This window comes from Spermophilus citellus (genome assembly GCF_964194105.1).
Source record: "Spermophilus citellus genome assembly, chromosome: 1".
Taxonomy (NCBI): domain Eukaryota; kingdom Metazoa; phylum Chordata; class Mammalia; order Rodentia; family Sciuridae; genus Spermophilus; species Spermophilus citellus.
In genome coordinates, this window is record NC_138182.1 from 146295251 (window position 1) to 146323032 (window position 27782).

Sequence of the window (27782 nt, forward strand, 5' to 3'; positions counted from 1 at the left end):
TAAAGAGCTCCACGAGTCGGCATTGTCAGGCGGCGGCACCGCGCGAGTCGGACCTGGGCTGTGGTCCGTGGGTTCTGTGTGGCGGCGGCCGAGGAGGAAGAGGGAGCTCCATCGGAGCGACTCCGTCAGTGGACGGAGGCGAGGTCCCGGCAGCGCGAGCTTGAGCGCGGCCGAGCCCGCGGCGCCTTCCCCGGCGGGTGGGGACAAGTGGGCCCCGCGGCGTCATCGGCGGCGAGGTGAGCGACCGGGCCGCGGGAGGCGGGCGGGAGCTCGGGCAAGAGTCGTGCCGGCCTGACGCGCTATCGCCGCGTGTGGTCGCTCGTTGCAGGAGCCGCCGCGGCCTGCCCTACCATGTCGGAAACGGGCGAGGAGCAGCCTATGGAGACTACGGGCGCCACTGAGAACGGACATGAGGCCGCTCCCGAAAGCGAGTCGCCGGCAGGGGCTGGCACTGGAGCAGCCGCGGGGTCTGGAGGCGGGACCGCTGCGCCCCCGAGCGGGAATCAGAACGGCGCCGAGGGCGACCAGATCAACGCCAGCAAGAACGAGGAAGACGCGGGGTAGGTGCGGTCGCGGGCGGACGGGGGCGCCGCCTTTGTTCCGGGGCCGCCTTTTGTTGGCGCCACGCGGCGGGGGGAGGGGCGGTCGGACCGGACCCCGCCACGCTCACTGCTCAGCTCTTGAGCTGCTACTCGCTTTGGAGTTTGCAGGAGTTTGTTGGGTCGACTTTGGCGCCGCCCCGGGGCCGCCCGCGCGCTGCCGGGTCGAAGTCGGCTCCGGGGCGGGCGGCCCGGAAGAGGGAAAGCGCTCGGACCCGGTGCCCGGCCGGGTCTAGGGCTGCGCAGGGGCTGTGTGGGCGGAGTTGGCGCGCGCCTGGGCCCAGGCCTCCCTCCTCCGCCTCTTCCCGGGGGCGGAGTCATAGTCTGAACTCTGGGCGGTCTCGGCCCCAGGAAGCTTCGAGTTCCTTGCAACAAGTTCTTGGAGGTGGTGAAGACTGGAAGGGACGCTAGCCCATAGATTCGTGGTGGTTGGACACCTTATTTTCAGTTTTGAGTGGTCTGGGCCTAGACCCCTGGCAACCTTTCCATTTTCGCTCAGAGCCTGGGACTGCACGGAGTGGTTAAACAATACTGAGATCAGAGAGCAGTGGGCTCCAAGTTGAATTGAGATTGGAGGACAATAGAATTTAACATTCCTTAAAATGTAGTGCCCTTGTAGACTCTTAAGGGTGGGTGTAGACTTTGTCTACAGGATGTTGGCTTTATAATCATTTCATTGAAAGCTTAGCCAGGGTTAGTCCTTAAAATCACAGCTTTTCTTACAAGATTTGTTGCCATGCATCTCACTCTACCATTTCAGAAAAATGTTCGTTGGTGGTCTGAGCTGGGATACCAGCAAAAAAGATTTAAAGGACTATTTTACTAAATTTGGAGAGGTCGTGGATTGTACAATAAAAATGGATCCCAACACTGGACGGTCAAGAGGGTTTGGGTTTATCCTCTTCAAAGATGCTGCCAGTGTGGAGAAGGTAAGCTGGGTATCAGCAGTCTCAATGTATAGGATTTGAAATCTAAAGATACTGTTGTACAGAATGTTTAGCTTGTGTGCTGTGCAGTTGAGTGCTTTGGGACAAGTAGGTTAGGAACGTCACATTCTTGTTTTTGAGGGATTAATACAGGTTTAATGGGAAGTAAGTGATGAAATGGTTCAGGAAGAGTATTGTTGGTGTTTGTTTCTTTTTATGTGCGTATTTCTGGGCACCATGCTGAACATTTTACTGTGGGTATTAGAACTGAGTCTCTCAGATTATTATGAGGATAAGCATTTAGCTCCATATAGGAAAAAACAAAATCCTAAGCCTCAAATTTTAGTGGAAGAGATCACGTAGTTATAGGTAGAGTGAGAATTCCAATCCCTAGCAGCCCGACTCTAAGTCTGCTCATAATCACTGCTCCTTTATTGGAAAGAAATGGGCCCTACATTGGGACTGCTTGGGCAGGGTGGGTAAGGGCTCAGTGGACTATTACTGACTTTGGAGAAGTCATTGACTATACAATAAAAATAGATCCCAGCACTGGATGGTCAAGAGAGTTGGAGAGGAGAGGAGAGGAGAGGACTGATTTGTAGGTGTTTAGGTGAACCAGGTGTATTGGGAGCTTGGAGAAAGTTGGGTTGGAAGATGGGCTGGGGTGGAGTTTGGAGGGCATGAAGCACATTTTGTGTACCTGTGTGGGAATCTTGAGGCTTAGAGAGAAGGGCCTCCATGGTCATTTACTGAATGATAACCTGATCCCTTCTGTTTGAAACAGGTCCTAGACCAGAAGGAACACAGGCTGGATGGCAGGGTAATTGACCCTAAAAAAGCCATGGCCATGAAGAAGGACCCTGTCAAGAAAATCTTTGTAGGGGGTCTGAATCCTGAAGCCACAGAGGAAAAGATCAGGGAGTACTTTAGAGAGTTTGGGGAGGTGAGTGTGGTGGCCTCAGGAGTGGCCTGCCAGCTGCTCTGAGACTGCTTGCTTCCTTCTTGGTCCATCCTTGGTAGTCTTGGCTAGTTGGAGCCCTCAGTAGGGCTTTCTTACTCTCTGGCCTTTTAATGGGTCTTCTCTCCAATAGTTTATACGCATTGGTAGAAGAGGTTTGGTCCTGAGCATTGTTTGTTTTTACAGATTGAGGCCATTGAGCTTCCAATGGATCCCAAGTTGAATAAAAGACGGGGTTTTGTTTTTATTACTTTTAAAGAAGAAGATCCTGTGAAGAAAGTTCTGGAGAAAAAATTCCATACTATCAGTGGAAGCAAGGTATGGTGTTTTAGCTGTGTGTGCTCATCTTTCTGTTCCTGGAAAGCTGGCTCTTGCAGGTGTGGGTTAGGTTGGGCTAGGTCAGAGATTAATTAGCAAGTTAGTTCTCCAAAGTATGCGCTTGACTTGACTGGAGCAGGTGGTCTTTTAGAACTTATGCAATTCAATAGACTACCTTTTATGGTGAGGATTTTGAGGATATGCCCTGTTCCTGATGACCTCTTTTTGTTCATTTTGGGATATATCCCTTTGGGCACTGCTCTAGACAATCCTTCCACAGGCAAAGATCCTAAAAGAGCATCTGGGGACCAGGCCAGCTTAAATCCAGGACCAGTTTTGCCTTCATATGTGGAGTCATGTGTAGTGAAAGGTGTACCTCCTCTCCTGAACTCTGGTAGAGGAGAGAATAGTTTAAGCTTCAGGATGGCAGTTAGCAGAGTTAAAGGTGTGGCCCTCTGGCTGGGTGTGGCAGGCTGTGTGTGTCTCAGCAGGCGTGGAAGTCAGATAGGTGGGACAGGTAGGGTGGGGCTTCTAGAAGTCCCCATCCTGGCTAGGAGTTTAGAAAGCTCCAAACAGGGATTAGGTCCCTAAATGTTTTATAAAATAAGCAGGTGAGATGCGAGTTGTTCCTATAGTGGACAGTGACAGACTGCTTTATGTTCATGCGAACAAAGCAGTGGTAAGAGCCTCTAAGCTAACATTTTAATGGTGGGTGTTACAAATAAGTATTCAGTTGAGTGTAATCAACTTAATTTTTAATTAAATGGGATAGAAAACAGACATCACTTAGCAGGTTCAAATGTCAATTAAATGAATCGTATGTGGGGACACACAGTGTGTAGTGATTTTTATTGTTTTTAATGGAGGTGTCTGTCAATATTTTCCGTAAGTACCACTGATTTATTTTAGCGGACACAATCCCCATCCCCTTGCCCAGTGCAGATGTTGGGCAGGAAGGAAACTGACCCTCTGGGCCTGTGGTGGGGATATAGACATGGCCTTATCCCAACGGTAGGCTAGTGCTTGGAAGAGCAGAGGGATGGGTGGCAGTGTAGTCTCAGGCAATGCCCCATGCTGAGCCTCAGAAACTGATGGAGGTCAGGGTTTTCTCAGTAGAGTATTTGGGTGGGATGAGTTTCTTCTGTAAAAAGAGAAAAGAAAGAAAAATGAAATGTCTCTAGTGCCCAAGACCTCTCTGAAAAGTCTTCTGGTTTTCTTGTTCAGCAGGACAGAGGTGGTGCCAACTCCCAGGCCATCTGTCCTCTGTTCCCCTGATGTCTGGTGTGTCTTGCCCTCTTGGGCTATAGTTGGTCCAGTGCATTTTCCTAGGAAAGGTTCTCTTAAAGAAAGGCCCTGGGTTTTAGTTGGTTTTAGGAGCTTTTAGCACACATGGATTTCTGCCCCAGCATATTTTGAGCAAATTGACATGCCCAGTCTACCATCTGAGTGTTGCAGTGAAAGTCTTTGTTCTGAGCTAGCCTCAATGGCGTGACCCACTGTCTTTTTGGCTTTTAGTGTGAAATCAAGGTGGCCCAGCCCAAAGAAGTCTATCAGCAGCAGCAGTATGGCTCTGGGGGCCGAGGAAACCGCAACAGAGGGAATCGAGGCAGTGGTGGCGGTGGAGGTGGAGGTAAGTGAAACTTCAATGAAGATGGGTCCTGTTTCCCTGCCTGTAAGATGCCTTCTGTGCCTGTTTTGGGGTTGCCTCTGGTGTTCTGTGCAGCATGGGTGGGCAGGCAGTGTGTGAAATGGGAATGGGGGCAGGAATAGGAATGGTTTTCCTGGGTCAGCTGTGTGCTTTTGCTGCTGTGGCTCCTGGAATGGAAGAGACCTGTCTGTCTTCACTTGTGCGGCTTGGGGCCCCAGGGCAGAGGGAGCATTTGCATTGCATTCTGGGCGGGGGCATGATGGGTTGTGCTTGGCTCTGTGGCTGTCCTCTGAGTCTTGGTACACACAGGGGCCAGTGGGCAGAAGGGTAGGGCAGAGCTGTGCCAGGCGCTTACCTCCTTCCATCACAGGCCCTCTGACTCCAAAGCCTGAACTGCATCTTTTTCAAGGCCAAGCTGCCAGGGAGGGGTGGGGGTGATCAGAGGGTGACTTGAGTAAGCCACTTGTACCCCAGGTGAAGTTAGCATCCTGGCTTCCTGATCCCGTCTCAGGCCCAGAGCTGGGCCCAGGGTCCTCTAAAAACAGAAAGCAGCCCCATGGCTTCTGCCTGAGTTGCCATTGTAACCCCGCCACCCAAAGGGCAGGATTTCCTCCATCCTAGCTCCTGCGTGTGCTAAATGGTCCATGGGCCCCTGTGCCCTGCTCCCCCCACAGGTCAGAGTCAGAGTTGGAATCAGGGCTACGGCAACTACTGGAACCAGGGCTACGGCTACCAGCAGGGCTACGGGCCCGGCTATGGCGGCTACGACTACTCGCCCTATGGCTATTACGGCTACGGCCCCGGCTACGACTACAGTAAGTAGGAGAGGGAGGCCCTATCCACTCCCCCACCAGGGGGGCAGGTCAGACAGTGCAGGGGCCACTGGCAGCAGGGGCTTTGGAGTCAGACAGGCCCTGGCTCAGGCACTGGAGCTACCCAGTGGAGTTCTAGCTCCAGGGCCTCAGTAAAATAGAGGTGATCCCTACTGTACAGGGTTGAGGATCCTGTGAGGATGCGTGTCAAGCGCCTGGCACAAGGTAAATGCTCAGTAAGTAGTAGCTGCTACGTTGTTCTTGTCCCTAGGTCAGGGTAGTACAAATTACGGGAAGAGCCAGCGACGCGGTGGTCATCAGAATAACTACAAGCCATACTGAGGCGGCAGCAGGAGCAGCTGACTGACTGACCGCACACGCTTTGTTGGATACGGAGTGAACGCAATTATGTACCAAATTTAACTTGGCAAACTTTCTATGGCCTGTCCCATGTGCATCTTATTTAAAATTTCCCCCCTGGAAATCACTCTCCTGTTTACTATTTCCAGAGCTCTAGTTGTTTTAGGCAGCGTGTGGTGTCTCAGGCCAGAGCGGCATTAGGGGTTGATTTTATTACCAGGTTACCTAGAACCAGGTTGGAGGGTCTGCTTCCTGCTGCCGCTCTGCAGCCTGGACCTGTGGACCCTGGTTGTAAAGAGTAAAATGTATCTTAGGAAACCAGTGTCACCTTTTTTCCCACCTTTTAATTTTATATTATTTGTGTCATACATTTCCTGTAATGGAAGTGTTAATTTTACTGTACTTTTTGGTACCTTTTGGGAATCTAATGTATTGTAAGGTATTTTACACGTGTCCTGATTTTGCCACGACCTGGATATTGAAGCTATCCAAGCTTTTGAAATAAAAATTTTAAAACCCCCAAGCCTGGGTGAGTGTGGGATATGCCGTGAGACCTCTTACCCAGAGTATGGGTGCCAGGTGCTCTGGGGCTGGGGCCTTCTCCCATAGCAAGGTCTTTCAGGTGCTGACCCAGTTGTGGGTTACAGCTTGGATGAAGGACCTGACTACTGACCTTTTGTGAGCTGTTTTGGGTCTATATCCTCCATCTCTGGAGAGCATCCTGTCAGGCATACATACCCTACACATCCTTGGTTGGTTTTCTCAGCATAGAAAGCTCACTGAGGGAGGAAATGGCTATTCCTGCCCTCTCATCCTAGCCAATAAGTACAGGCCAAGTTTTAGAGACTTTCTGGTGGGGATGGGTAGATAATACCCAGGGAAGTAAGAGCTTCCCACTTTTGAAAAAAGTAACCTGTGAGAAGGAGCTATTAGAACAAGAATGTTTTAGAAGGTTCATTTTGCTAAGGATAATGGCTGTTGATGGTAAGAAACCATCTCTGGGTCTCTTAAGAACAAGAGGCAAGGCCCACTCACCTGGAGGATGTTTGACTGAGCAGGGCTGAAGTCTCAGTGTTTCACAACTTCTCACCTTCTCTTCCATATCTGAAAAAGACCACAAAGCCACCCCAATGGAACACCTTTCTCTGGATCCTTCAGTGTCCAAAGCTGCTTGGATAGCAGTTTAGAGACTGGACCCACCTACATGGCCAGTTTCATACCTGACCCTTACTCACAGAGGTGGGCTAGCAATTTCTTGGAAGGGAACCATACATACACCTGGAAAACAAGCCAGCCCACAGTTCTCTTGTTACTTTCAGGCTGTGTCCAGGAGTCCTAAACCACTTCTGTAGCCAGTTAGCTTCTGGTTTGTTAGGCTCCCCACAAATAACACTGTCCATCAGAACCCCTACCATCTCAAATTGTCTAGCAGGAATTGGACTTTGTTCAGCTCCAGGGCCCTGGGCATATGTATACCTGTGGTCAACAAAGAAGTAACCCAGAGGTGGAAAGGAAAGATTGCCTTTGACATGTTCCACAGATAATTTTGCCTATATGGGGGTCTCAAAGGTCTCCACAAATGGTATACAGACTCAACAGGGCTTAATCTCAGTTTGGTAGAGATGTAAGTAGATTGAGGGAGATACACTGGGCTTATTTTTGACCATTCTAGGTGATTGGAGAAGAAGTTTATTGTTGTCCGGTCTCTGAACAAATCTCATTTCAGCCACCCCCCCAGCTAGGTGAATGTGTTCCTAGCTTCCAGTATAGAAGGAAGCTGCTGCCATCTGTATCTCAGGGTGACTTTAAGCACATGTAATGGGGTCTAACCCAGGCAGGTGGGTTGGCTGGTGGCTTGATGCCCAAAGGGCTAGAAAGCTCTTTTAGGTTCAGGCAGGAATAGGAGAGGCTTGGGCTGGAAGGCCCTTCACAAACTTGGTGTGTGTCTAAAGGATATCCTGTCTTCTTCTGGGCTCTCATGTCCCTTAGTGCATGCTGGGGGCTCTAGATAACATGGTCAGTTGCTGCTCCAAGCTCACCTGTCAGAATGGCATCCAGCTTTGTCACCACCAGTTGTGCATTGTCCAGGCTGAAACACATTGGGGGCTTAAACTTCAGAATGTTCCTTCCAGGGCCATCAGCACTTAGCAAAATGTAGTTTTCCTTCAGCCTGTGAGGACAGGACACCCCTTTGACATTCAAGCCTTCTTTATCCTCACTTTGGCTTAATGTCCAGGATTCAAGCTACACTGTCTTCAGAGTCCTTCACTAGTCACTTCCCACCAAGACACTGCCCTGTTCACCCTGCCAAAGTCCTGCTCATCCTGTGGCCCAGCATTAATGGCCCTTGTCTGGAATGTACTTGGCTCTGCTGCCCCCAAAATGGGTCTGACTTCTCCAGTCTATACCAAGCCAAGACTGACCAGGGTTATCAACAATGCCTGCATTTCCTTTTTTTTGTGCATGGTTTGTGATGTGTAGTATGTCCCCTTTCTAATGAAACATGTCTAACATGAATGGAATGAGAATTCTGTAACATTTGCCAAGCTTCAGTAACTTCCCTCCCCATGCCTCCTAGGGTAGCTTGTCATCCCAGACAGGACTATTAATTTCCCATTCTTTTTGGGAAGATGAATAATTTTTAATATTCCACATTAATATTTGGATATTTTGGCCACTGACAAAATATGATTTATTTGTGTTTTGACTTATGCCCCATTCTTTTTTATTTTTTATTGTTAAAATATTACCAGGGGTGGGATGGGGCTTGTTTTTCAATTTGTCTTCTGGCTTCTTTTTCCTGTTCCGTTCTTTGCAGCACATTGGAAATAATAAAGTTTGAACTGTGGATTCTCCCCTGGGCCTAATCTAGCTCTGCCACCTAGCAGGGTCACTGCAGGTAGAACACCTGTCCCATATTTACTGTTGTGAAGGTATAAGAATTAACCTGGTATCTGGCTTCTCTGCCACCTGACCATTCATAATCCCCAAGGCTCATTGTGAAGATGTTGGGTGAGCTGGCAGGGACTGGCCACTGCAAACATTTGAGGGAAAGGATTTACATTAATATGGTATAGGGTGAATTAGCACACAAGATTATGAATGTTTCATAATTTGAATAAAGGCATACCAGAGGGGGTTTCTGTTGGGGTCCTGAGGCCTTAGGTCCTGCCTGGGGTTCAAGTGAAAGACCCCAGGTTAGGAGGCTGGCAGAGTGAGCCCCAGCTGCACACCTCCAGTCCAGATGAAGAGTGGGAAACCATTCCATCAACCTGGCACTCTGGGAATGGGGAGTTCCCCCAGTCTTGGTGGTATAGTAGCCCTCAGATGAAGCTTTAGGAAAGCTATTTCCTTCTCCAGCTCTGTGTGAAATTTAGGGCTTCCTGGCATTGGGTACATGGCTGACAGAGCTATAATTTCCTGTCCTGAGAGCTCAGTTGAGAGGGTCAGATCAGCTGCCTCTGCCTCTCAGGCCCAGATACTATAGCTGTTTAGCCAGATTTGTGGGAACAGGGTGGACATAGGGAGGCTCCCTCCTATTCAAGGCCCTAAGTTGTGCAAAGAGGCATCATGGTGATTTCTACTTTAGAAGGCACTTGAAGGAAAAAAATACCTGGTTACCACATAGTCAGCCTCTTGGGTTGCTGGCATCCTCGTGGCCTCATCTTGGACCAGATCCACACCAATGAAGAGTCCAACACCCCTGGAAAAGTTGACATCTCAGAAGGCCAGGTCTAAAGGCCACCATCCCTGCTCATATTCTGCCTGGGCCTCAACCAGACACCCCTGTTGGAACTATCTGGGACTGTCCCTGTGCCTCCTGTGGAGGCAGAGAGCCTAGGAACCCTTGGAATGGATGAAAACAGTTCTGGGGAATAACTGGGAAGGGATGGGGGCTGGGTTGTGGACAGGAAAGAGGATTGGGGTCAGCCTGTGCTCAGACTGAATCTGAGCTTTCTTCCCTAGAAAGTACAGTGTTGAGTAGCAGTTCCTCTGGAATGTGGACATAAAAATTCTTACCATCCATATTAGGTTGAATAATATGGACTATCCTGGGCCCTGGGAGGTGCTTGGTTATTGGGGGGTTGATTGCTGTCTCAGAGCCTTACCTGACATCACCAATGATAGGATGTTTGGCTTTTTGTTGCCTGAGAAGCTCCATCAGAAAGCTGCCCACACAGGTAGCATGAGCCTGCAGTTGCTCCTTCTCTAAGACATCCAGGACTGCCAGCCCCACAGCACAGGACACTGGGCTGCCTCCAAACTGAGCCAGGGGACACAATATGTCAGATACCCAGTAGAGTGGGCCACACACCGCAGAACTGCTACACTTCCAAAGGAAGCGACTGGAACACAGGTCCTGAACCCCACAGGGCTCAGAGCTCTCAGTAGACTGAGATCTCCTGTGGTCCCACTGGATGTCCTACTTTCTGTGACTTCAAGCTAGGTCAGGTATCCCTGGAAATGCAGTTAGGAGCCCCACAGAACCACTGGAGAAGGTGTGTTTCAAAAGAGTTAGTGCTGTCCCATCCTCCTTCAGAGGCCTTAGGGTGGCAAGTCATTGGCTGTTCCCAGATCCACAGCACTGGACTGTACCCATCACCTCTGTAAAGGAGGGTTCATAACAGCACACCACAGAGCTTACCAGGGAAAAGTCACTCTGGGTGGCATAAATTCACAGCTCTGTTGGTAGAGCCTGGAATACCCCTGCATTTTATTTGGCTTGTATGGCATTTCTAAAAGCTTATGAATTGGGTTCATAAATTCTTGCAGGAGACTTCATACCTTTATTTCTGATGAAACAAACATGGCCTATCTGGCCACACAAGGACCAAGCAAGATCAGTGGTTCTCTTCAGGCAGTGAGTGCATTAGCTTGCTTTTCCTGTCCAGCCTGACCCCACAGGTGTCTGAATGGGACCTGTGTTTTAAAGGATCAGAAGCCCAGTGACTCCTGAGGTAGGGAGATCACAAAAAGGCCAGCCTCAGCAATTTAGCTAGGCTCTAAGCAACTTGATGAGAACATTTCTCAAAAAACGGACTGAGGATGTGGCTCCATGATAAAGTGCTCCTGGGTTCAATCCTCTATGTTACAAAAACCAAGCTTTGGGGCTGGGTGTGTAGCTCAGTGTTAGTGTGCTTGCCTAGTTTGTGCAAGGCCCTTGAATCAATCCCCAGTACTGCCGAAAAACAAAAACCAAGAAATTTAGGCATAACAATAATGATTTCTTTTAAGTGTAAGGTTGAATGAGATGCAACAAAGGTATGTACTTGTGCAACTTCCTCCACGATGGCTACAGAATATTTTCATCACTCCTCCAAGTTTCTTGTACTCTCACTCCTTCACTATTAGCCCCAGGCAACCATTGACCTGCTTTCTGTCACTCTAGCTTTGCCTTTTCTAGAATGTGATTTAAATGGAATTAAAGAATTATATATCCTTGTGCCTAGCTTTTGCTCATTGTTTTTGGAATTTGTCCATACTGTTATAAGTGTCAGTAATCTGTTCATTTTGTTGTATAATTATTCCATTTTATGGATCTTCCATAATCTGTTTATCAATCTTCTGTTGATGGATCCTTTGGTTATTATGAATAAAAATCCTGTGAATATTTGTACACAGTCCTTTTGTAAAAACTATGTTCTCATTTTGCTTAGGTAAATAGGTGTGGAACTGTTTGTTGGGTTATAAGGTAAATGTATATTTACATGAAAAAAACTGCATTCCCATCAGTCTGAGACTCCAGTAATGTCTTACTCGACATTTCATTATCATTTGGAATTATCTTTTTTTTTTTTAATTTAACATGAACTACAGGTTGATTAATCCTTATCCAAAATCTGAAACTTTACCCCACTCCCCATATTAGGGATTGAATCCAGAGCCTCATGCATGCTAGGCAAGTGTTCTACCATTGAGCTACAACCTCAGCCCTTTTTAATTTTGTATTGTGAGACAGGGTCTCGCTAAATTATCAGGCTGAGAACTTGAGATCGTCATGCCTCAGCCTCCTGAGTTGCCTGGGATTACAGGCATGTGCCACCACACTTGGCTACAGCTCAGTAATTTTGAATTTAAAGACCAGAGTGAGGGGCTGGGGATGTGGCTCAAGTGGTAGCGCGCTCGCCTCGCCTGTGTGCGGCCCGGGTTCGATCCTCAGCACCACATACAAACAAAGATGATGTGTCCGCTGAAAACTAAAAAATACAATAAATATTAAAATTCTCTCTCTCTCTCTCCCCCTCCCTCCCTCCCTCCCTGTCTCACTCTTATTTATATTTAAAGATAGAGTGAGAGAGAGGGGGACAGAGAGAGAGAGAGAATTTTTAATATTTATTTATTTTTTTCTTAGTTCTCGGCGAACACAACATCTTTGTTTGTATGTGGTGCTGAGGATCGAACCCGGGCCGCACGCACGCCAGGCGAGCGCGCTACCGCTTGAGCCACATCCCCAGCCCCCCTGTCTCACTCTTAAAAAAAAAAAAAAAAAAAAAAAAGACCAGAGTGAGAGGGCTGTGATTGTGGCTTAATGGCAGAGCACCACTTGCCTCACACATATGAGGCAATGGGTTTGATCCTCAATACCTCATAATTTATCTACAACTAAAAAAATATTTTAAAAAAAGCCAACTTGTTTAAAAAAAAAAAAGACCAGGTGAGAAAATTCCCAGAGGAAAAAGTGGGGGAAACAAATATAAAACGTAAATAAAAACTATGTTATATGGAAGATGGATGGAAGTGCTAATATCTGAATAATAGAACAATGATATGAAAATGTGCAAGTAGGGGCTGGGGTTGTGGCTCAGTGGTAGAGCACTCGCCTAGCACATGCGAGGCCCTAGGTTTGGTCCTCAGCACCACATATAAATAAAATAAAGTTTTGTGTCCCAACTACAACTAAAAAATAAATATTAAAAAAGAAGAATGTGCAAGTAGTTGAAATAGATCTGGAATTTTAAAAAAAACCTACCTCAGATGTAAAGAATTAACAGAGTATCAAAAGGAGAAAGGTGAAATGCATATATGGACATTATAAAATTTAAAATAATAAAGACAGAAATTTTCAAGCTGGGTATAGTGGTGCATGCCTATAATCCCAGCAATTTGATGGGTTGAGACAAGAGATTGCAAGTCTGAGGACAGATTTGGCAACTCAGCTAGACCCAGTCTCAAAAAGAGCTAGGGATGTGGCTCCGTGGCTCAGTGGTAGAGTACCTGGTGTTACTCCCCAGTACTAAAAACAAGGAAAACTGCAGAAATTTCCAAAAGAGCCAATTGCATAAAAAAGGAACAAGAATTGATGACTTAAAATGATAGTGATGAAAATGACAGAATAAGGTCCTTGCCCCCCCCCCCCTTCCAAAATTCTCTCCTCCATAAAAGGAACAATACTAGCAAAACCCATCAGAACTCAGGAAATGGGTTTGAAGCGTCTTTGGAAGCCCCATTCTTTGAGAACTCGTTTGACCTTCCTGGTGGCTCCCTGGAAGACCTCACACAAAAGGGGGAATTTATTTGACACTGGAGGAGTTTGCCCAGTGTGAACAGCCTTTTCTCCAGTGTATTTGTTGATCAGAAGCAATAGTTTAACATCGTGGCTCACTATTGGGACAAACAGTAGATTAATAAAAAAAATAAAATAAAAAGTTGGGAAATGAGATGTCTATAGGGACTCTGAAAAGCTAGTTCTGACATTCCTGGTAATTTAAGGGTCATGCATATACTTAGGAATATGCTCAATATGTTGAGAAAGAACTGAAAAGCCCTAAACTCACCACTGGAAGGATTGCTCAAGTCCAGGAATTCAAGATGAGCCTGGGCAACACAGCAAGATCCCATCTCAAAACCAAACAACAAAAAACAAAAAGCCTGTAGAAACGTGTGGACACAATCAATAGACTAACATACAGTCCCAGAGGGGGAGAGGAGGCAGAAAACATTTAGTAAAAAGTCCTGTATAACTTAAAATGGACAATGTTTTGTTGTCCCCTCAAAATTCTTAGGTTGAAATCCTAACACCCAATGTGATGGTATTAAAAGGATAGGTAATCAGGTCATGAGGGTTGAGCCTTCATAAATAGGATTAAATTTTTTAAAAGTCTCCAGAGAGTTCTCTTGCCCCTTCCATCATTTGACGGTACAGTGAGAAGTCAGTTTTCTGTGACCTGGAAGAGGATCCTCACCTGAATTCAACCATCATGACACCCTGATCTTGACTTTCTGCCTCTAGAACTGTGAGAAATTTTGGTTGTGTTTGAGCCACCCAGTCTATGGTAGTTTGTTATAACAGCCCAAACTGACTAAAACAACTTCAAGCAGCAATTAAGGCTGGGAGCAGTGACACACTCCTGTAATCCCAGTAACTCAGGAGGCTGAAGCAGGAGGATTTCAAGTTCAAAGCCAGCCTCAATTCAGCAATTTAGCAAGGCCCTAAGCAACTCAGTGAGACCCTTTCTCTAAATAAAATATAAAAAAGGGCTGAGGAATGTGGCTCAGTGGTTAAGTACCGTTGGGTTCAGTTCCTGGTACCAAAAGAAAAAAAAGCAATTAAGTTTCTTTTCACAAAACACAAGGTTCAGATTGAGTTTTTACCAAACTTTCAAGAACAGGTCATTACAATTTTATGTAAAGGGAAAGAATACTTCCTAATTCATTCTACAAGGCTAGCAAACCCAAGTTACAAGAAAAAAAATTCTAGTTAAATTTTACTCCTGAAAATAGATGCCAAATTATAAATAAAATATAAGGAAGTAGAATATATAGTGCATAAAAGTGAGAATATCCCACACTCAAGCTGGATTTGTCTCAGGTATATAAAGATGGTTTATATTAAAAACACAGCTGGGCACTGGTGGCACATGTCTGTAATCAGTGTGATTTGGGAGGCTGAGGCAGGAGAGTCTCAGGTCAGCTTTAGCAACTTAGACTCTGTCTCTCCCACTTATGTATGACCTTTGGTTACTAAATGGAGGTAGCATATGATATATAATATATAGGGTTGGGAATGTAGCTCAGTGGTAGAGTGGCCCTGGTTCAATTCCCAGTGTTGCTAAAAACTAAAAAAAAAAAACAAACAAAAAAAAAAAAAAAACAAAACAAAAAAAAAAACAAGCAAATATTATCTATTTATTTATTGAGGTGCTAGAGATGAAACCCAGGGCCTTGCATATGCTAAACATACATTCTGCCACTGAACTACACACCCTCAGGCCACAAACATCATCCTAAATGGACGGATACATGCATTCCCATAAACTGAACAAATATGCCTCATGTCCTATTATTTATTTTGTAGTGGAAGCCTCTCATCCTGTGTAATTAAACAGCTGACATTATTTGGTGATAAGATTATTTATACAGGAAAAAACAAAAAAAAAACTTCCTGTAATTCTTAGACATAATAGAATTTAGCAAGAGAATGTGGATAGTCCATAGTTTTTCTTTTTTGGTATTAGGGATTGAACTCAGGCACTTGACCACTGAGCCATATCCCCAGCCCTGTTTTGTATTTGTTTAGAGACAGGGCCTCACTGAGTTGCTTAGCACCTCGCTTTTGTTGAGGCTGGCTTTGAACTTGTGATCCTCTTTGCCCCAGCCTCCCCAAGCCTCTGGGATTATAGGCGTGCACCACCGTGCCTGGCTCTGATTTTTTATAACAGAACCAAACAGTAAATATACACACAAGTCACCATTTATGATGGCGAATATATTCAATAAAAAATCTAGCAGTGTGCATGAACTTTTTAAAAAAATACTTTTACTTATTTTTATGTGGTGCTGAGGATTGAACCTAGTGCCTCACATGTGCTAGGCAAGTGCTCTACCACTGAGCCACAATTCCAACTCCTATATGTAAGATCTTTATAGGGAAGATTATAAAACATGGAAAGTTACACCATGTTCCTGAATAGGAAGATTCAATATTGTAAATAAAGCTTTTCAAATTGACCTATAGTTCAAGCAGTTTCCCTAACAAAATTCCAACAGGGCATTTCTTGAAGTGTTTATAAAGTGAGAGAGAAAAAGTGGTCAGGAATAGTCAGAACTCTTGAACATGAAAAAAAGGTAACAGGGACCTTCTTTATATCAGATAAGAACATATTATGAAGCTCATAACAGTAATAAAGTAACGTGATACAAGAAGAGATAGACAAGTTAATCAAAAGAGTAGAAATAAACAGACCCACTTATGTATGTTATGTATGACCTTTGGTTACTAAATGGAGGTAGCATCAGTGAAGTATAAAGGAATCAGAGAAAAATGATGATTCCTGATGTACACCCTACATTAACTGCAGACAGATTAAGGACTTGTATGTCAAAACACTTAAAATATTGATAGTATATTTTAGATATTTAGATCTCAAAGTAGGGAGAGATTTCTTTGACAATAAATGAAAAACTATAATAGAAAAGATAGGTCAATGATGTTAAAAATTGAAAACTGGTTTATCATAAATACAAAAAGTTGAAAAGCCAGGTTATTAACTGGATGAACATATTTATAATATACACATTGACAAAGAATTAGTTTCAAGAATATATAGAGGGGCTGGGGCTGTAGCTCAGTGGTTGAGCGCTTGCCTAGCATGTGTGAGGTACTGGGTTCGATCCTCAGAACCACATATAAATAAATAAATAAAGGTATAAAGAAAACAACATTTAAAAAAAGTATATAGATATGTTTGTGTAGGTATACACACAAACATACAGACACATGTGTACACAGATATACAAAATTCCCACAAATAAGAAAATCATCAATAATTTTAAAATATGAAAAAACATGCATTTCACAGAAGAGGAAATGCATGGTCAATAAAATTAGGAGATGCTTCATATAATTTGAAGTCACGGAACAGCATACCAAGTCCATATTGGCTACCATTCTACATGGTTCTTAACTGGCAAAAACTAAAAGGTGTTGATGAGGACATACATTGCCGGTGAAGGGTCTTGTGAACTATATCATCAAGGTCCTAACTTTTATTTGAGATGATGTCCTCCCAAGTTGTTTGTAACATCAATAAGGTAACCAGGTAAATTGTTAACTTGAAGAATATGCAGGGACAGATGATGAGAGTATTTTATGAAACAAGGGTTATACTTAAGTCTAGTTATGTGCACTTGATGTTCAAGTAAAACAAATATATGAAACAAAAACTCCAGGATCAAGCTTCACTGGGTCATTGTCTTTCATCAAACACAACACTTTCTTTTTACACAGCGAATACCTGCTCATTATTCCAGATTTGGCTTTGGGCTCATCTTCCACACAATGCCTTCACCACTTGTCCCACACCACTTGGCCTACGTCCTATCTGGGGCGCCCCCTTTGCTCTCACAGTGCCATGAACACTATTTCCATTAAGTCATCTTCCACTGATATCATGATGGTACCATGACCCTGTCTCCCCTGACAGTGAGCTTGTTCAGAGGGCACAGGCACTATTTGTGTCACCTGGGCACACAGTGACAGTCTGCTGAAAGCACCAGCCAAAATGTTACTTTTTTTTTCCCCTTGCGGTACTTAGATTGAACTCAAGGCCTCAAGCATGCTAGGCAAGAATGGGACCATTCTTAACCACTGAGCTATATCCCATCCCTTTTATTTTAATATTTAACCCAGGGGCTCTCTACCACTGAGCCACAGCCCCAGTTTTTTTTTTTTTTTAAATTTATTTTGAGATAGGGTCCTGCTAAGTTGTCCAAGCTGGCTTCAAACTTATGATCCTCCTGCTTCAGCCTCCTGAGTTGCTGGGATTACTGGCTTGCACCACTGTACCCAGCATTTCCCTCACTCTCAATGACCTTCTCTGCCTTATTTAGCCATCCTGAAACTGGTTTAAGCTCTGGAATGTTTTGATCTCTAGTTCAAACTGCCTCTTTTTGACAGTTTAGTGGATCCTCAGCTCTGTCCTTTCCTGTTCGTCCTGTGGCCTAAGCACAGATTTGGGCCTCCTTTCCTGCCTGTTACAGTCTTCTGTGATTTTGTCTGCATCTTTCCAAAAATTACTTCAGACCTCATCTTCCATGATTAAAACCCTCTCACTGGAACTCCAGGTATAGCTTAGTGGTAGAGTGCTTGCCTAACCTGCAAGAGGCCCTGAGTTCTGTCCCCAGTACTGCAAAACAAACACACCCTTCACAGTTCCTCACTGCCTTTGGATCATTTTAGATTGTCTCTGCAATGAAACTATGGCTAACCACCGTGCTCTACTTGCTTACACTGCAATCTCCATCTTGGGAGCCATTGAACAAGCTATTGGGTCAACTTCAGTTAGAGAAAGCTCTTGATCTGTATCACAAAGACAGGAAACATAAAGCTACCCTCTGACGTGAAGTCTGTTCCTGGGTTATCTGTTTCCCTAAAATCCTCAGCTCCTCATGCAGCTGCTCAGCTTTCTGGCTCCAGCACCTGCCATAGGGCCTAGAACACTGTAGGCAGCTTTGCACTGGGCATAGTACTATCCCTGCCACCTTTACTATGGGTAAGCTGGAGTCTAGTAAAGCCCATGGTGTTCCCTTGCCCTGGAGCCTTCACTCACCGTGTTGAAGTATTCGACGCCGGTGGCTTCAAATGCCCTTGACACAGCTTGGGTGGTGGCCACGCAGGCAATTGGGTGGCCATTGCCAATGGACTTGCCCATGGTGACAATGTCAGGGACAAAGTCTTCCCCCTGCAGCTGGAAGGCCCAGAAGTGCTTGCCTACTCTGCCAAAGCCAACCTGGATCTCATCTGCGACAAAGACCCCTCCAGCCCTGTGGATGTGCCTGTGGTGGAGGACAGATGGCCATTGGGGCTTTGGTGAGAGGAATTTAACCAGGAGTTGGGAGGTCTTAGGGCTCTGAACCTGGATCTGCCAGCAGAAAGGTGGGGTGGTGGAGGGCAGGGGGAATGGGCAATGGCTAGCCTTCTCTAGGCCATCATTTCTTTAAAATATTCTGGCAAGCAGGTCAGGCTGTGGTTGAGATTAGGAACACAGTTTTCTGCCCTCCCTCGAGCAGGTGCTGCCCACCTACTTACTCTGCTACTTGGGAGAAGTAACCAGCGGGGGGAATGATCTGCCCTCCCACGCTGGGCAGAGACTCCACGAAGAAGGCTGCAATCTGTGGATGAGACACACATTGGGAACACCACCATGCAACTCGGTGTGCCCTGCTGATGCTGGCTCAGCATCAGGACCAGACGCCATCACTGCTGTACCCTCCTTTGGAGCCCATGTTACATCTGATGGTTTGAGACTCGGGTTTTCTTTTAGGTCTCAAACCAACACTTACATATGGATGCCTCTGTCCCCTTGTTCTTGGTGTGTCCCTAACTATAAATTCACTGGTATGCCTGTTCCTTCCTTCCCCTCTCTGGTGACCAGTACCAATCTCATCCCTCCTGCCTTGGACAAATAGGGTCCCATTCTTGATTGCCCCCTCCCTCATCTAATCAGTCATGCTGACATGGATTCTACTTCAGTAACATCTCTGAACTCACTACTTCCTTTCTGACATGCCTGCCTCCCAGAGGACTTGCCTGTTTCTGCCTTGGCCTCATAGTTGTCATCCACTCAACTGGACACTTCTACAGTGTCTCTCTCACAAGACCACAGGGGTGACACTACAAGCCAGAAAGTTGAACTCTTTGCTGTCCTGCTTAAAACCCTTTACTGACCCCTCTGCTCACAGCCATGATTTCCCAACTGTGTTCTGCCTGGGAACTGCTTCAGAGGCCATTGGTAGAATGTGGGGAGGGCTGATTGGATGGGAAACCGATCCTTTACCTCTGCTGCAAACAGAGCAATGTTCTTTCCAGGTTTTATGGAAGTGGCTGCAAGCATCTGAAATCTACAGGTCAGACTTTCTTGGTCTGGTCCTGCCAACCCTTCTGGTCCCACAGCCCACCGTTCTTTGCCATGTATCCTGTGTTTAGCTCTGTCACTCCTTCAGTGAAGTATTCCAGAAAGTCTTCATCCCAGTCACCCAAACTGCCCTTTGTGGGTGCTGTTCTGGGTCACAGCACATTTCTCCTGTCTCTGCCTGTCCACTCCATTTCCACTATACTGCCCCGGTCAGGCTTCCCCATTGCTCACTTAGAACCAACACAGCCTCCTCAAGATCCCTCCTCTCAGGATATCCCATTCACATCCATCCCACACAGCTGGGATGGATGAGAGAACAGCTCAGCCCTGTTATCACTCTCCCTCTTAAAGCCCTTCACTGACACTCATGGTCTCCAGTGCAGAGTTCCAGTCACTCAGCACAGCATTGGGATCCCCTGGCAGATGGGTCCTGTCTGCCTCTTCAGGCCCACCTGTCTCCACACCCACAGTTTCTCACCTCTGTACAGGCTATCCTGTTTAGGAGGCCCTTCTTCCCTTGCTCCCCGCCTTGAGTAGCTAATTCCTACTCACCTTTTACTATTGCAGTCAGGTAGTACCTTCTGCAAGGACCTGCCTTCGTGCAGACATAAGTCCTCTCTGGGCCTTGGATGCCTATAACATCTAGGATGTTCTCATCAAAATTCTTGGCTGGGCACCTATTAGTCCTACCTCATGCACACACTAAATTCCAAGAGGGCAGGGCCTCATTCTGCTTTCCCTCTAGGCATCTAGCACAGCTCAGGTAACAGTGGTGGTGACATTCACTGGACTGTTGAGGGTGTGGTTACCTTCCTGCCCTTCTCCTGTGCATTGCTGACAACACGTTTCACTTCATTGGCATAGGCCACAGCTGGATTGGGATGGTCCTCTCGGTAAGGGCCCCGGTAGGTGTCTGGGAGAGGTGCCTGTAGGGAGTACAAGCACTGTGTCATTCTGGCTTTGGGGTGGGCACCAACCTGTTGCCATTGTGGGTAGTGCATACCACATGGACCCACTCCTTCTGGCCATCCAGGTACCGGAACTTGTATGGACTGATGTCAATCAGGGAGCTCAGGTGACCGTGATAAGCACTAGGGAGAAAAAGGGAGGGCTCAGGCCCCAGTAGCATGTTCTTATGATCTAACCCTGACCACTGTCTGTCCACTGCCAAAGGCAACACAAAGGCCCCCAGCTCTTGGGCTGGGAACAAGCATGGGCCTTGTAGTAAGACTTCCTACAAGGCCACTAACTGGCCATGTCAAAATACTGATTGCTTAATCTCTCTGGGTCCAATTTTCTCCTCTGTGAAGTGTGTTTGTGGCGTCTCCTTCAGGGTATAATGTATCTTAATTGGGCTAATGCTCTAAGCCCAGGCCTGAGTCTTCTGCACATCAGATACTCAATACATAGGAGCTACAGGTGGAACAGTTTGAATATCTAAATGAAGGACTTTCAATTCCTTACAAAGCATGTCCTCCTCCCCAGGAGCTGCCCTCCCAGGACAGTGGCCTGATGATAGAGTCCCTGGGAAGTATCTTTGGGGCACAGTCCTGTGCTTATCATGTTTCAAGGCTTTCATCCTCTGTCTAAGGTAGCCAAGGTCAGAGTCTCATTGATCCTCAATAAGCCTATGGGCCTGGAAGTGGCAGGCAGGGCTATGAGTTTCACTTACTGGTCTAATACCACCACGTCCTGGTGTCCCGTGTATTGGCGAGCCAGCCGCAGGGCCAGGTCATTGGCTTCTGACCTATAACAGTAAAGGTGGGCACGGCTTGGACAGTCACTCAAAGGTTCTCCACAGAGAAACCATGTGAACAGAGGAACCCTTCCAGCAGCAAGAAGATTCTTGGACTTCATTCATTTAGTCATTTGTTTGATAGACATAAAGTGCCTCCCATATGCTCAGCCCTGTTATCACCCTTCCTCTTAAAGCCCTTCAGTGACACTCTGGGGTAAAAAGAGTAGGTAAAACAGGAGGCCCTGGCCTCCTTGAAACTTACATTCTGATGCATGAAAGCCAAAAAAACAAAGAGTGATCATTTTTGTAAGTGCTAGCTGTGGGTCCAGCGTACTAAGGGAGAATCGGATGGGCGCTACTTTAAATAACAGTGTGTTAGGGGTTGAACTGTGTTGCTCCAAAATTGTTATGTTGAAGCTCTAACTCCCAGTGTCTTATATGTGACTTTATGTGGAAACAAAGCTTTTGAAGAGGTAGGGTAAAAGAAGGGCTTCAGTGTATCCTGATCCAATCTGACTGGTGTCCTTAGAAGGAAAGGAAATCTGGATGCACAGAGACATCAGGGATGTTTCCACACAGATGAAAGGCCACATGAGGGCACAAGAAGGAGGCAGCTCTCTGTGAGTCAAGGAGAGATGCTTCAGAAGAAACCAATCCTACTGACACCTTGATCTTGGACTTTTTGCTTCTTAGAAATATGATATAGTACACTTCATTGCTGAAGTCCCCTAGTCTGACATTTTGTTATGGCCACCCTAGCTAGGGTCAAGGGTGGCTCTTTAAGGAGGTAACACCTGAGTCTTGAGGGAGACCATTCCAGGCAGAGGGAGCAGCATGCACAAAGGCCCTGATGGAGGCAGGAACTTGTGTCAGAGAAGCAAGAGAAGACAGACAAGGCCAGAGCCTAGGGAGGGCAAGCCAGGAGAAGTACAGAGTGCTGCAGGGGCCACATTCATAGGGCTGGGAAGGAGCCTGGGTTTTCTTTTCAGTGTCAACAAAGCCAATGAGGAGTTTTAATCAGAGAAAGCACATGATTCGAATCCCATTTTAGGAGGCAGTCTGTAGCTATATGTCAAAAGGGAATGAAAGTGGAAGTGAGGAGACCTAGGAGGTCCAGGTGAGAGCAGGGGATGGGGAAGTGCTTGGAGTAAAGGGATTTTTTGGAGACAGACAAGATGGGACTGAAGCAGAAATGCATGTATTTCGTTTCTGCCTTGAGCAGAGATGTGGATAGTGATGCCATTTATGAGGTGAGCTGATGTGAGGATGGCAGTGGTGGGGCTGGGAAGGTGGCTGGGAACATCAGGGAGAACCAGTATAATGGTCTCACACTAGGTGTTGCAGAAGACATGTCTTGATTGTTTCTGGATATGTGAAGTTGGAGACATTTGTCAGATGTCAAATGAATAGTTAGAACCTTGAGTCTGGAACACATGGGAAGCATCTGGGCTTGTGATATAAATTGGGAGTCAGCAGCACACGGATATTTAATACTGAGGGAATGGATGAGATCATGGAGCAAGAGGACTCAGAAAAAAAATGGCCCAGGACCAGTCCAGAGGAATATAGCAAGAGGTATTGACAAAGGATTCAGAGGAGGAGTGGCCAGAAAAGCTGGCAGGATACCAGGAAGGCACCAGAAACCAGAGGAAAAATTTTCCAGAGCACGGTCACTCTGTCAAATATTGCTGGAAGACAGATAAGTCAAAGGTAGCCAAGATTACTGGATTTGGTAACATAAAAGTCATTGGCACCTACACAGAATGAATTTGGTAGGTTAATAAGCCAATAGGAATAGCTCTTCCTCCTCTGCTGAGAAAGTACCAACCCTGCACCAATTCTCTGCTCTTCCAACTGGGGTTCCAGTTTAGTCTGTCACTTCTTAGCTCCTTTCTTTGAACTGTTTCCTTATCTGTCAAATTAAGATGGTAAATTTTACTTCCTAGAAGTAATTCAGGGAACTGATGAATGATAAATGGCAATGGCAATAACAATAATCATTACTAGGCTGGGCAAGTGCTCAGTGGTAGAGAGATTGTCTACCATTTATAAGGTTCTGGGTTGCTTCCATACCACCATAAAAACAAACAAAAATCACTACTATAATCCAAATGCCACTACCTACAATTGTTGGAATATTCTTTCTCAGATATGCCATGATCATCTGCCTGATTCTGCTGTCACTGCCACTCTCATTGTAAGCTACAATCACCTCTTACCTGGCCCCTGAATTGGCACCAAACCCTGTCAACTCTTGCTTTCTGCCAGCCCTGATGACATCACTTCCCTAATTAAACCCCTCTGATGTCTTCCCAGTGCTCTGAGGATACAGTGTCCTCACTTGATGGATAAGGTCCTTGGGTGATGGGCCCTGGGTCCCTCTCCAGAGTTAGCTCACACCCTTTCCTCTTCCTCTTTCAGTTCTTCAAGTGTGCCAGGATGCTGTGCCCCTTCCTATGACAGGGCCTTTGCACAAGTTGTTCCGTGTGGTGACTGACCTAGACAAGAGTATTTGTGGTGGAGTAGGCAGCACCTTTCTTTCCTTTTCCCCTAGTTTTCTCCTGAGCTTTTAGCTTAACATTGTTTCCTCAGGGAAACCTTCCTGACCTTCCAGAACAGGTCAGGTCCCCCCAAATTTTTGGGCCTCATTATACCATATGCTTTTTCTCCAGACAATAACTTTTCTTGGTAATTTTATATTTCTTTGAAGAATTATTTGATGTTTCTGCTTCTACTAAGCAGGGGTCTTTGGGCCTTATGGAAGGCAGAAATAAAGGAACACATTAATTCATCAAGCCCCAACAATGATCCTGGAAGAGAGGCAATGACATCCTTTACTAAAAGAGAAGAAAACTGGATCCAACAGAAAAAGAACCAGGATCCACACTTAGGAAGCACAGGAGCCTCTCCCTGAAGCCTACACCATGCTGTGCCTATGTGAGTGATTTTTCTTTGGTGCCTCACTCTCTTGCTAGGGGCTGGCTGCAGTTCACTTACCCGGAATTCAGGAAATAAAACACACAGAGCTTCTCTGGCAGGGTCTCCGACAGCCTCTGTGCATAATCCACGATGTTGTCGTGAAGGTATCTGCTGTTGGTGTTGAGCACCTGGTTCTGTTCATGTGCAGCTTGGACCACGAGAGGGTGGCAGTGCCCGACTGCAAGAGGGCCACCTCCATCAAATGGCCGACTCCACTCGGCCAGTCCCACTGGGCCTCCCCCAGCCCCATTCTGGAAACCCAGCCAGGGAAGATGCAGTTACAAAGGGAGAGGTGGAAAGAGATGAGTTTAAGATGGGGGGGGGGGGGAGGCGGGGATGATGAATCTGGAAAGGAAGATCTAAAAAGAAGTTCCTGGGATTTCAGCAGAAGGAAAAGATTCTCTAGCAGAAATCCTATTTAGACAAACTATGCCTTTAAGAAGGCTTCTGTAGGCCTTTTCCTTGAGAGGCAAGGATCAGAGGTGATTGTCACATGGCTTGACTTGACCAGTTGGTGGGGGCTAGAGGTAATCTTTATTGCCAAAGGCCAAGGATAATAACAAGGAACATGCACTGAGAGCTTGCCTAACATCAGGCACATTCAAAAGTAAATTTTGTTAGTTAACACACATAATTCTCCAGAACATTTGGAGGTGAATGTCTAGTAATACATGGTCTATTATGCAGACGAGCAAATAGGTATAGAGAATGAAGTAACTTGTTCAAAATCACAAAGTTGGTAAGTTAGCAAAAACTAGAGCCCTGGCTTTTAAAAAATATATATATTTTAGTTGTTGATAGACCTTTATTTTATTTATGTATTTATACGTGGTACTGAGAATCAAACCCAGTGCCTCACACATGCGAGGCAAGCCCTCTACCGCTGAGCTACAACTCCAGCCCTGAGCCCTGGCTTTTAACCTGTTTTATTCACCTCCATTTTGCCTCCTAATTCATGGACTCCTTTTCTTCCATCAGTTCTGGCAGTCCTAGCTGAGTGACTGAATTTCTGCTTCAATTTCCTTACCAGCACCTGAAATGGTCAATGTAGCTGAATCCCTGCCATAATCCCTGTACTTGGCGACGGCTGTGCTGCAGTGCTGGTCATGGCTGGGCTGTCTGTCACTCTCTGAGCTCATCGTCAGTCCCAGGTGGAACTGAATCCACACATCTAGACCTCTGACTCCTGCCTGGAGACTTCTACTGCTATTTGACAAAGACTGGGCGGTCTCTGCACATGGATGTGACTCAGCTCAAGCCAGGCTCTCTACAATTGGCATCAGATTCACAGCCTCAGCCTCCTCTCCTGCCCCACCAGCCTGAGGTGATACTGACCATGAGCCACATTGTTGATGCAATCGATGTATTCTCCCCCTTGTTCATCATACAGGTACTGCCCTTGGCCACGGACAATCTTAACTGGATCCTCAGGGAAAAAAAGTCTGCAGGAAGAGCTGTGGGGACAGACCAGAGGTGGACAGCCATGTCTGAAGACCTGAAGGGATCACCTACCTCCTCACCTCTTCCTGGTTTCTGGAAAGAACAAAAACTTTAAGGATAAAGTGCTCTTTCCTTGCTGCCAGGCTCCTCATCCCATAGTAAAGAAGGAAAAGGATGGGGCAGGAAGTTGCTAAGACTTAAAATTGTTTAAGTCATATTAAGCCTCAGTGGCCTTGCTCATTTCCCTGTGTGCCCACATCAGTTGCTTAGATCCTGGGAAAAGGAAGCTGCCCCAGTCAGACCCACGGGGACCCTGTATGGCTGTATAAGGAATGGCACCCTTAGGTAGCTGTCTCTCAGCCCTAAAGATTCCTTGCCAGTTAAGTGGCCCTGTTGCCCCAGATGTGTGCTAGTCTTGAGCTCTAGCTGGAGGATGCCTTCTCCTCCCCTGCCATGTCCCACTGAGGGCCCCTCTGGCAGGTCAAGTGCATACTTCCTCTAACGCTGTGAAGGACTCCCCACCCCACCCTCCGTCTGAACTTTCAGCCCTCCCAGGATCACTCAAGTCAGGCCCTGGTCGTGCTGACGGGCCACCAGTGGGCGAGGTCCGCCCAGATGCTAGGGCAAAGGCTGTCTCCCCAGGCGCCCGTGGCGAGAGCTGCGGGGCGGGTGACATCGGTTCCCGAGCCTCAGGGTGGGCCCAGGAGCCAGCGGGAAGCCGCTGCGAGGAAGCAGCTGTGGGAACCGCCTGCCCAGGGCTGCAGAGCTTCAGAACACGCGGGGTTGCGGCCCGGATAAGGCCGGGAGGGGATGGGAAATCGCGGGCTCTGTGCCGGAGGCGCGCGCGCGTCGTGCGTGCGTGCGTCGTGCGTGCGCGCGCGCGCCTAGGTACCTGAGGAGCCGCTGCCGCAGGGACAGAGTGTCGGCCTTGGCGCGCTGATCGGTGGCCATGGCGGTGCGCTGTCAGTCGGTGCAGAGACGCAGCGCCGAGAGACTGGGCCGCGCGCGCTTGGAATCTAGGGCCCCGCCCCGGCCCCGCCCATGCCTCCCCCGAGACTTTGGCCTCAAGTTTGCATCTCAGGCCCCGCCCCCAAGTGGCCCACTTCGTTTTAGTTCTTTCATTTTGGCAAACGAGCTTCGCAGGCTTCCGGCTAGCGAGTCATTCCTTGTCCTTCTCCTGTCGGGCCGGGTTTGCGTCCGCCCTGCTGAGTGCTGTCCTGGCTTTGGTTCCGGGACGCGCTTTTGGCGTACCCGCTTCACATACCCGTGCCGTTGTCTCCCCTTGCCCGGAAGAAGTGTCCCCAGGTGATCCCGCCGCTGCTCCCAGCGCCCGATTGAGCAGCACTCAACCCTGGCAGGCTACGCTTGGACGAGTTGCCGTCTCCGTGCATAAAAAATGATGCAGTGTGAGGATTAAATGAAAAATGTGCAAATGATATCCACCTGGGGCCTGGTATGCACCAGGGGCGGCAGAGTAGAAGATAGGCCTCTCCAGCTCCTGCAGGAGCAGCAGGAAAGTAGGGCACAAGGGGCATTACTGGGGCTAACCAAGGGCTGGACCTGATTCCTGCTGGAGTCCAGGCGGGGTGAATTTGAGAGGATTCAGTGTTTAGACTGGAAGAGAGTTGGGAAGTCTCCTGAGCTATGTTATATTGTCCAGGAAACTGAGACCCAGGAAGGGAAAGGCCTTTGCTAAAGGCTTGACTCCAGGGATTGGAAGCCTGGAGAGCAGAGAGGTTCTTCCTCTTCCTGGGGGCACGAAGACTTCCTGCCTTGAACCTTAGAACAAGGAAGAACTTGGGACTGCCTCCTGAGGACGCTGGGAAGGAAGGCTTACACTTACCCTTGCTGGTGTGTATCTATCTTCTCATGATTCCCAGCTCACTGCTTGGCTTCCTGATTGCTGATTTCTTCTTTTCATCATAAAATTGTAGACTGCTTAAGGCATTTATTAAAGAACATTCTTATATTCTTTTATTCCTTATGTTTTTTATTGTGGTAAAATACACATAACAAACTTTACCATTTTAGCCATTTTAACGGTACAATTCTGTGACAGTAAGTCCATTCCTATTGTTGTACAACCGTGGCCACCATCCACCCACAGAACTTTGTCATCTTCCTGAACTGAGTTTCTTATTTGTAACTGTA

The 27782-nt window shown here is 46.9% G+C and overlaps 2 protein-coding genes across 8 annotated transcripts; one reads left to right on the top strand and one right to left on the bottom strand.

Moving 5' to 3' along the window:
* On the top strand, positions 1 to 6144 carry HNRNPAB (heterogeneous nuclear ribonucleoprotein A/B). 2 transcript variants are annotated; one of them, XM_081297492.1, is made up of 8 exons: positions 1 to 236; positions 329 to 560; positions 1360 to 1528; positions 2310 to 2468; positions 2670 to 2801; positions 4317 to 4431; positions 5124 to 5264; positions 5533 to 6144. In XM_081297492.1, exons 2-8 carry the CDS (start codon positions 352 to 354, stop codon positions 5601 to 5603), a joined length of 996 nt encoding a protein of 331 aa, XP_081153618.1. In that variant the 5' UTR covers positions 1 to 236; positions 329 to 351; the 3' UTR covers positions 5604 to 6144. The 2 variants fall into 2 exon arrangements, with proteins under 2 accessions (XP_081153618.1, XP_081153617.1); XM_081297491.1 differs by lacking the exon at positions 5124 to 5264 and having other exon boundaries at positions 102 to 236.
* On the bottom strand, positions 3644 to 27335 carry PHYKPL (5-phosphohydroxy-L-lysine phospho-lyase). Of its 6 annotated transcripts, XM_081297412.1 has the most exons (13): positions 26524 to 27335; positions 25527 to 25645; positions 24210 to 24369; positions 21147 to 21221; positions 20478 to 20565; positions 20284 to 20400; positions 18649 to 18731; positions 18170 to 18395; positions 9731 to 9885; positions 9235 to 9324; positions 7661 to 7791; positions 6657 to 6725; positions 3644 to 3942 (listed from the first exon to the last, which is right to left on the bottom strand). In XM_081297412.1, the coding sequence occupies exons 1-13, from the start codon at positions 26580 to 26582 to the stop codon at positions 3911 to 3913; spliced, it is 1404 nt and encodes a 467-aa protein (XP_081153538.1). In that variant the 5' UTR covers positions 26583 to 27335; the 3' UTR covers positions 3644 to 3910. The 6 variants fall into 6 exon arrangements, with proteins under 6 accessions (XP_081153538.1, XP_081153537.1, XP_081153539.1 ...); XM_081297411.1 differs by lacking the exon at positions 3644 to 3942 and having other exon boundaries at positions 6291 to 6725; XM_081297413.1 differs by lacking the exons at positions 3644 to 3942; positions 9731 to 9885 and having other exon boundaries at positions 6291 to 6725; positions 18170 to 18307.
* Positions 27336 to 27782: the final 447 nt, after the last annotated feature.